This window comes from Mastomys coucha, unplaced genomic scaffold (assembly GCF_008632895.1).
Source record: "Mastomys coucha isolate ucsf_1 unplaced genomic scaffold, UCSF_Mcou_1 pScaffold21, whole genome shotgun sequence".
NCBI classification, from domain to species: Eukaryota; Metazoa; Chordata; class Mammalia; order Rodentia; family Muridae; genus Mastomys; species Mastomys coucha.
In genome coordinates, this window is record NW_022196904.1 from 139,921,675 (window position 1) to 139,930,739 (window position 9,065).

Below are 9,065 nucleotides of genomic sequence, written 5' to 3' on the forward strand. Positions count from 1 at the left end.
AAAAGTCAAATAACAAACCAGACTTGCTGGCACATGGCTATGATGCTGGCATTGGAAGACTAAAGCAAGGAATTCTGAGCCTGAGGCCAGCCTGCCTGGGCTACATAGTAAGACTTTGTCTCAATCAATCAATCATCAATCAATCAATCAACACTACACCAAGCTTGCTCTTTTTGTAAATAAAGAACTATTTATTTGGGAACCAGGGTCAGGTTTGGGGTGTGGGGGCTAAATAAATGGGATTGCACAGGTGTAGGGCTGGACCTTGCCGTAGACATTTTGTTCGTAGTAGATTGTATTTGCATTGATATTTTTCATGTTATATAAAATATAAGTTTATCTACTATCAAGTTTGGGGATATCTTAGAATTTTGTGGAGGCCTCTGCAGCTGGGAGCGTACAGCCTCTCCAATCAGCCAGAGATTCTACTTTAGTTCCTTTACAGGTCTTTACTCAGCTCTGCTGCCCCAAAGCACATGGAGCTGACACATAGGGGACTGTACACAGTTTAAGAACAAGGAGACCTTAGTGATGCCTTCTATCCAATGTTGCTGGGCCTCAGTTATTCCCTTTGGGCAATGGACATTAACAACCCCGAATTCAGAAACCCAAGACATTAGCTATGCAGGGCAAATTCTCAGCATAGTGGCCACCAGCAGCTTTACCAGGGAAGGCCTGATCCCAGCCTCTAGCCCAGTGCTTGACTTTAGTTTAGAAGGAGTGTGACAAAACTGGGCAATAAAGATAAATCATATTTTACAAGATATGGTATCTCATGCCTCTAATCCCAGCATCCAGGAGGCTAAGGAAGGAGCCTCAATCGTGAGTTCAAGGCCAACCTAGGTTTCACAGTGAGTCAAAACCCGGCCTGGATACACATTATCAAGACTGTCTCAGGAGCTGGGGCTCAGGAGTGGCAAAGTGTTTGCCTAGCTGCAAAGTCCTGGATTTAAAGCACAGTGCTCTTGGGGGTGGATGTGGGTGCTGAATTGTGTTTTAATGCAATGCTTTTAAAATTCAAATTGGTGAATTAGTTTCCAATGATGTTCAGTCCTTTTGTTGTGTTTGTTTGGGGTTTTGTGCGTTTTTTGTTTGTTTGGTTTTTAATGTTTAGCTGTAGATTCTTTTTGTTTGTTTGTTTGTTTGTTGTTGGTTTGGTTTTTTTGTTTTTTTGTTTTTTGGGTTTTTTGGGTTTTGGTTTTTGGTTTTTTGAGACAGGGTGTCTCTGTGTAGCCCTGGCTGTCTTGGAACTCACTCTGTAGACCAGGCTGGCCTCTGCCTCCCAAGTGCTGGGATTAAAGGTGTGTGCCACCACTGCCTGGCTAGTTGTAGATTTTTATAAACAAAGTTTCACTGGAAAGAATGGGGTCCAGTCCCAAGTGTACATTCCTATGTAGTCTTCTGCGGGTTCTCTGGCTGTCTTGCTTGGGTCTCTCTCTTTCGGTTCCCTGATCTGTAAGCTTGTGCCTGCGCCGCTTTCCTGCTGAGATTCAGTGTAGGGTTGGAGAAGTAGCTCAATCTATAGTGCTTTCCTAGCGTGAGGTTTCAGAGCTCGCATCATGTAAAATTGGCATGGTACCCTGTGCCTCTCATCCCAGCACTCTGAAGATGGGGGATCAGATCTTTAAGATTTTCCTTGGAGCAGAGCGATTAGTTGTGTCTGAGGGTCGATGGTAGAATGCTTGGTAAGCATGTGAATGCCCCATCTTTAATTCCTTAGACCACACACACACAGAGAGAGAGATTAAATAAGATAATGCATGAACAGATAGAAATGCTTGAATAGTGACTAGAGTAAGCTGTCCAACAGCAATAGGCACCGTTATCATCAGTCACCACTATTGTACCATCGGAGATATGGGGCCCTGTGCTAGGGATGAAACTCAGGGCCCTTAGTATTGATTGATTTGATTTGATTTGATTTCTTACTTTTGTTCTTTCTTTTCTTTTCTTTTTTTTTTTTTTTTTTTTTTCAAGACAGGGTTTCTCTGTATAGTCCTGGCTGTCCTGGAACTCACTCTGTAGACCAGGCTGGCCTAGAACTCAGAAATCCACCTGCCTCTGCCTCCCAAGTGCTGGGATTAAAGGCATGCGCCACTACCGCCCAGCTTCTTTCTTTCTTTTCAAGACAAGGTTTCTCATTGTAGTTCTGGTTGTCCTAGAACTCACTCTGTAGACCAGGCCAACCTTGAACTCCTAGAGATCTGACTGCCTCTGCCTCCTAAGTGCTGAAATTACAGGTGTGTACCACCACACCCAACCTTTGGAGAGATTTTTTTTTTTAATTAAAATACAATTACATCATTTTCCCTACCCCCAGAATTTGCTCCCTCTGAAACCATGACATCTTTGTAGTGGTTATTGTCACATATATATGTATGTATGCCTCAATATATAAATACAAACTGCTCAGTCCATTTAGTATTACTTGTATGTATATGATTTCAGGGCTGACCCCTTGGTATTGGGTAAGCAATTAGGGGGTTCACCCCTGGATGGGAGTATTTCTCCCACCCTCTCTAAGGGAGATTTTTAATAAAAATGGCCACTTCTAAGCAGGAAGGAAGCCCCATCCCTACACAGACTGAATTTATGGGGAGCCAGTGCTCACATCAAGGGCCATTCTTTTTGTTTTGTTTTGTTTTGTTTGTTTTGTTTTGTTTTTTTGAGACAGGGTTTTTCTGTGTAGCCCTGGCTGTCCTGGAACTCACTCTGTAGACCAGGCTAGCCTCGAACTCAGAAATCCGCCTGCCTCTGCAAGGGCCATTCTTAAGCACATGGTTTTCAAAAGCTCATTTAATCCTCTCAACAATTCCTTGAGGCATTAGCTTAAAGGTCCCAGCTACTCCCGACATCTCAGTTGAGGAACCTGTGGTTATAGACATCACATCGCTTGAAAGAAAATAATAATAGTAAATTAGTAGTCAATAAAATAAGATATGGTGGTGCAAGCCTTTCATCCTATCACCTGGGAGGTAGAAGTAGAATCAGAAGTTCGCAGTCATTCCCCACCTTTGCTGCACAAGGAAGTAAGCCTATGCTACATGAGACCCTGTCACAGGAGCCTGTCACAAATCAATCAATCAATTAATTAATTAATGATGTATTTTTAAGTATCTTTCATTTTTGAGATAATTACAGCATTCTCCTTTTCCTCCCTCCAGATCTCCCATATACCTTACCTTGCTCTCTCGCAAGTTCACAGTCTCTTTTCCTTACTTGTTACATGTGTGTGCGTGTGTGTGTGCGCGTGTGTGTGTGTGTGTGTGTGTGCGTGTGTATGTGTATGTGTGTATGTGTGTGTGTATGTCTGTGTATGTGTGTGTGTGTATGTTTGTGTGTGTATGTGTGTGTATGTGTGTGTGTATGTGTGTGTGTATGTGTATATGTGTGTGTATGTTTGTGTGTGTATGTTTGTGTGTGTATGTGTGTGTGTATGTGTGTGTGTGCGTGTGTGTGTGTGTGTGTATGTGTGTGTGTGTGTGTGTGTGTGTGCTTGCACAGTCTGTATAAGGTTAGTTGTGTGTGCGTTTTCAGGGCTGACCATTGATACTGGATAACCGTTTAGTATGCTCTTCCCTGGGGAAGAGCATCTCTCCCACTCTCAGTGTTCCTTAGTTGCCTAGAGTTCTTTGTGCAGTTTTGAAACCTTGTGGGCTTTCTGCTCCCACTTTAGTACGTCTGTTCTGTACTCCTTATTCAGCTCGTGTTTAGTCAGTCATGTTGATGAGATGTTAGGACATAGCTTCAGACATCCCTGTAAGACAGCATCTCACAGCAGACGTCCTGATTCTCTGGCTTTTCAGTCTTCCTGGGTCTTCCCTGTGGGAATTGTATTGTAGTGAATTATTTAATTTTTTAGGATTTATTTATTTTTATTTCATAAATATAGATATTTTCCTACACATATATGCATGTAACACTTTGTGAGTTGCCATGTAGGTACAGGGAACTGAACTCTGGAAGAGCAGTAAGCACTCTTAACTGCTGAGCCATCTCTCCAGATCCTATGGGTGGTTTGTTGTTGTTGTTGTTGTTGTTGTTGTTGTTGTTGTTGTTTTACGTTACATAAATGTTGAAGTGTGGATTCAAATCCAGACAGGCTTTACCTGCAATCTCAGCACTTGGGACAGGGAGGCAAGGAGGAAGAAGATCGGGAATTCAAAGTAATCCTTGATTACATAGAAATTTTGAGGCCAGTCTAGGATACGTGAAACCCTGTCTCAAAAAAAAAAAAAAAAAAAAAAAAACCTGGTGTAGTGACACCTACATTTAATCCCAGCACTTGGGAGGCAGACCCAGGTGGATCTCTGTGAGTTCAAGGCCAGCCTGGTCTACAAGACAAGTTCCAGAACAGCCAGGGCTATACAGACAAACCCTGTCTTGAAAAACACAAATAAGACAATACCAATACCCTCTTGTTTGTCACCACCTTCCCTACAGCCTTTTAGCTATTATCAAGTGTAGTGTTAAATGCAGGCAGCCTAACTGTGGTATTAAATACAATGATCACGGGCACAGAACATTGTTCTCTGTGTCACAGACCAAGTCCCCAAGCAACACCAAGACTTGGAAGAATCTTCCCAACAGTTCAATCCCACAGGCCACAGCTTGGGGCTGGGAAGAGCCTACATGTCTTTAGTAGGCAGGTGGGGGTCCAATAAGGGACCCACCAAATCACACAGCAGCCGGGCTCTAGCTGAGTGGGACCTTCAGTCTTCAGTCTGCTTTGGCTTTGGCTGGAGGTCTCCCCTGCCTCCTGGACTTTCATTTTCATTTGGAGTGCCTGGGGCAGACTCCAGATTCCAGAAAAGTCTGGAGGACCTTCCTATCTCCCATGCTGCCCTGCTCTTAGCTGGGACCTAGGAACAGACCAGAGAGAGGGAGGAGGGCCACTCGCACCCCATCTGGGGCCAGACCCTCACCTGACTGGGAGCTGAGTTCACCGTCCTGTCCCTGTTGCCTGCTTCACATACAATCCATGGGAAAATGTGCAGGCATAAACACACATACACACATTCCCCTGTGTCCTATTCCCTGTCTCATCACTGCCCTCAACTGTAGACCAGGCTATCCTCAAATTCACTGTGTAGCAGAGGATGACTTTAAACTCCTGATCCTTCTGCCTCCACCTCTCAAGTGCAAGGATTCCAGTTGAGGACCACAACTCCCGACCCTCTTCTTTTCTCTGGAGCTTTCTCCTTCTTTCCATCACCCTTTCTTTGGTGAAAGACTCACACCGGGGCAGCCCACACACAGCAAGTGGAGGAAGTGGCCTCTAATCCCAGTCCGCATCTTGTCCCTGTGGCAGAGGTAGAAGCTGCTCAATCACCATTGCCTCCAGCAAGAAAGGGATGGCAAGTGCCTTCCTGCTAAGGATGAGCGGGACAGTTCAATTAGATAACTTGATTAGGTGCTTAGCACTGTGTCTGGCATGTAGCAAGTCCTTCTTAAATGAAGACATTAATAAGGCTGGGCAAAATACTTGGAAAATTTCTCAGGTCTGTATACAAACTAATTCTCCCAATTCCTGCCACATGAAATTTAAGGAAAACCAGAATCAGGGGCTGGAGACAGTTAAAAGAGCTCACTGGCTGCTCTTCCAGAGAACCAGGTTCAATTCCCAGCATCCACAAGGCAGTCACAATGTCTGTAACCCAGTTCCAGGGGATCTGATATCCTCAAACACTGCTTATACATGGTGCACAGACGTACATGTATACAAAATACTCACATACGTAAAGTAAAAAAATAAATGGAAAAAAATTTGTTTGCTTTTTTGCTTGTTTGTTTTCGTTCTTGTTTTTGTTTTGAGACAGGGTTTCTCTGTATAGCCCTGGCTGTCCTGGAAGTCACTTTGTAGACCAGGCTGGCCTTGAACTCAGAAATCCACCTGCTTCTGCCTCCCAAGTGCTGGAATTAAATGCATGTGCCATCACTGCCTGGTGGAAAATTTTTGAAGATAGGAATTAGTAGCAATTTTCCAATGAGAAAACTGAGGCTCAGAGTCTGAATGGGAAAGCTGGAATGACAACTTAGGTCCCTAGCTTTCAAGACTGCCCCATGCTGCTGGCAAATCCCCTTGTGGCTGGAAAGCACATTGTTAGCCAATGTGAATAGGCGCCAGTGCCTGGAGGTGATGCTGTCCAGCCTGGCACTCTAAAAGGTCTGGGGCTGCATCTTCCACTCAGAATTGACAGAGGTGCCGAGTGGCCCAGCCAAAGCTCGTGTCCTCTCTTTTCAGGTGATGCCCTCTCTCTGAGAAAAACCTGTGACTGGAGGAAGGGGCTGTCCCTTCATTCCACCTGGCTGCAATGAACACCTCAGTGCCCCCTGCTGTCAGTCCCAACATCACCGTCTTGGCACCAGGAAAGGGTCCCTGGCAAGTGGCGTTCATCGGGATCACCACAGGCCTCCTGTCTCTGGCTACAGTGACAGGCAACCTGCTGGTGCTCATCTCCTTCAAGGTCAACACAGAGCTCAAGACAGTCAACAACTACTTCCTGCTGAGCCTGGCCTGTGCTGACCTCATCATTGGCACCTTCTCCATGAACCTCTATACCACATACCTGCTCATGGGCCACTGGGCTCTGGGCACACTGGCCTGTGACCTCTGGCTGGCCCTGGACTATGTGGCCAGCAACGCCTCTGTCATGAATCTGCTGCTCATCAGCTTTGACCGTTACTTCTCAGTGACCCGACCCCTGAGCTACCGAGCCAAGCGCACTCCCCGTAGGGCAGCTCTGATGATTGGCCTAGCATGGTTAGTTTCCTTCGTTCTCTGGGCCCCAGCCATCCTCTTCTGGCAATATCTAGTTGGGGAGCGGACAGTGCTGGCTGGGCAGTGCTACATCCAGTTCCTCTCCCAACCCATCATCACTTTTGGCACAGCCATGGCTGCCTTCTACCTCCCTGTCACGGTCATGTGTACGCTGTACTGGCGCATCTACCGGGAGACAGAAAACCGAGCCCGGGAGCTAGCAGCCTTACAGGGCTCCGAGACACCAGGCAAAGGTGGTGGCAGCAGCAGCAGCTCAGAGAGGTCACAGCCAGGGCCTGAGGGCTCACCCGAGTCGCCTCCAGGCCGCTGCTGTCGCTGTTGCCGGGCACCCAGACTTCTGCAGGCCTACAGCTGGAAGGAAGAAGAGGAAGAGGACGAAGGCTCCATGGAGTCCCTCACGTCCTCTGAAGGTGAGGAGCCTGGCTCAGAAGTGGTGATCAAGATGCCTATGGTAGATCCTGAGGCACAGGCCCCCACCAAGCAGCCCCCCAAAAGCTCCCCAAATACAGTCAAGAGGCCCACCAAGAAAGGCCGAGACCGAGGCGGCAAGAGCCAGAAACCCCGAGGGAAGGAACTGGCCAAGAGAAAGACCTTCTCACTGGTCAAGGAGAAGAAGGCAGCTCGGACCCTGAGTGCCATTCTGCTGGCCTTCATCCTCACCTGGACACCATATAACATCATGGTGCTGGTGTCTACCTTCTGCAAGGACTGTGTTCCCGAAACCCTATGGGAGCTGGGCTACTGGCTGTGCTATGTCAACAGCACTGTCAACCCCATGTGCTACGCACTCTGCAACAAAGCCTTCCGGGACACTTTCCGCCTGCTGTTGCTCTGCCGCTGGGACAAGCGGCGCTGGCGCAAGATCCCCAAGCGCCCTGGCTCTGTGCACCGCACCCCCTCCCGCCAATGCTAATGGCCCCCTTCTCCTGCATCCTTCCACCCTCAGCTCCAGGGAGAGGCCGGTGGAAAGTGTCCCAGAAAATGGGCTGCATCTTCAGCCCCAGAGCCCTGCTCAGGACTCCCCTGGCTTCCCAGGCCCCTGGGTCACCTTCCTGGACAGCCCAGAGAGACTTTGCCAGCTTTCCAAACTTTGCTATTCCCAGACAGGGAATGAAACCCGGGGAACTGGTTTTTCTGATCCCTGCTGTGTGGGAATGGGCCCAGCAGGATCCGGGCTTTGGACTGTTTGCGTTTAGGCAGGAAGTCAGGAGCCAGCAGGGCGGGCCAATGGTTTAAAGGTGCAGTCTCCCTTGGCCCAGCAGGGGGCCTGGACTGCCTGGTCATAGCACCCTGCTGCGTCTACGTATGGGAGATCACACAGAGAGAAAAGTTTGGAACAGGAGTGAGGTGGTGACCCCTGGCTGGAAATCCCCTCCCTGCACAGGCAGAACTCATCCAGGTAGGCCCTAGGCACACTCTCCAGGATTGTCCAACCTCCCTACAAATGTCCCCAGGTCAGCCCTGTGAGGGTCACCTCCAAGGCAAATGTCCGAGCGGGAGCAGGACAATGACACCAGAGGAGACCAGCTTGGTTAAATACACCAAGTCCCAAAGCAGCATCGGGACCAGATGTCAGGTGTCCTAACCGGCCCTCTAAGCCATTTTCCGGGAGTGGGGGTGGAGGTGGGGATAAGGTGCCTGCTATCCAGTCCCACACCCATTCTCCTCTCTCCCTGCCCCAAAGTGACCTCGGTCCCTCCCTCCTGGCTCACAGCCATTACCTGGGTGGATCTGCTCTGGGCAGATCTAGCCAGACCTCCTGCATGCTGCCTGCCTCCAGCCTGGCCCCACATGGGTCTGGCCCAGCCAGCAGATTCTCTTCTGTAAACTCCCCAATCCAATCCGTGCATGGCCACCCTGCCACCCTAATCTCCAGGCCCTGCCTGGCCCCTGTTCTTTTCTTCCATCCTCAGCATATGCTGAGTCTGTGAATAAAAGCCACCTAACTAGTGAGCATTACAAGGAAGTCCTCCCTGTTTTGGCCCCAAGGCCAGGACTGCACCGACATGGAAGGCACAAGAACTACAATGCAAAATGTGAGCTGCTGTGTTTAAGGTGGATCCAGGAAGGACAGCATTGAATGGCTAGAGCCACTCAAGCCTGCGGGGCCCCAGCACAGCCTGTGGGTCCATGGCTCAGGTGAGTGGTGCTAAACCAGGCAGATCTGACCTCTGAAAATGAGGTGACTAGGTGAAACACCCCTATGTATTCTGTACATAGCAACTCTAGGGCCTTATACCCAGGAAGAACAGAACTCTTCCAAACTCCTATTTTTAGCTGGGGA

At 48.4% G+C, this 9,065-nt stretch overlaps 1 protein-coding gene across 5 annotated transcripts in view; it reads left to right on the forward strand.

Moving 5' to 3' along the window:
• Chrm1 (cholinergic receptor muscarinic 1) overlaps positions 1–8,737 on the forward strand; it is a 17,960-nt gene extending 9,223 nt beyond the window's left edge. For all 5 annotated transcript variants that reach the window (XM_031389565.1, XM_031389566.1, XM_031389570.1 and 2 more), the window contains one exon: positions 6,245–8,737. In XM_031389565.1, the coding sequence (XP_031245425.1) occupies positions 6,315–7,694 (1,380 nt within the window). In that variant the 5' untranslated portion in view covers positions 6,245–6,314 and the 3' untranslated portion in view covers positions 7,695–8,737. The remainder of the gene's footprint in view (positions 1–6,244) is intronic.
• Positions 8,738–9,065: the final 328 nt, after the last annotated feature.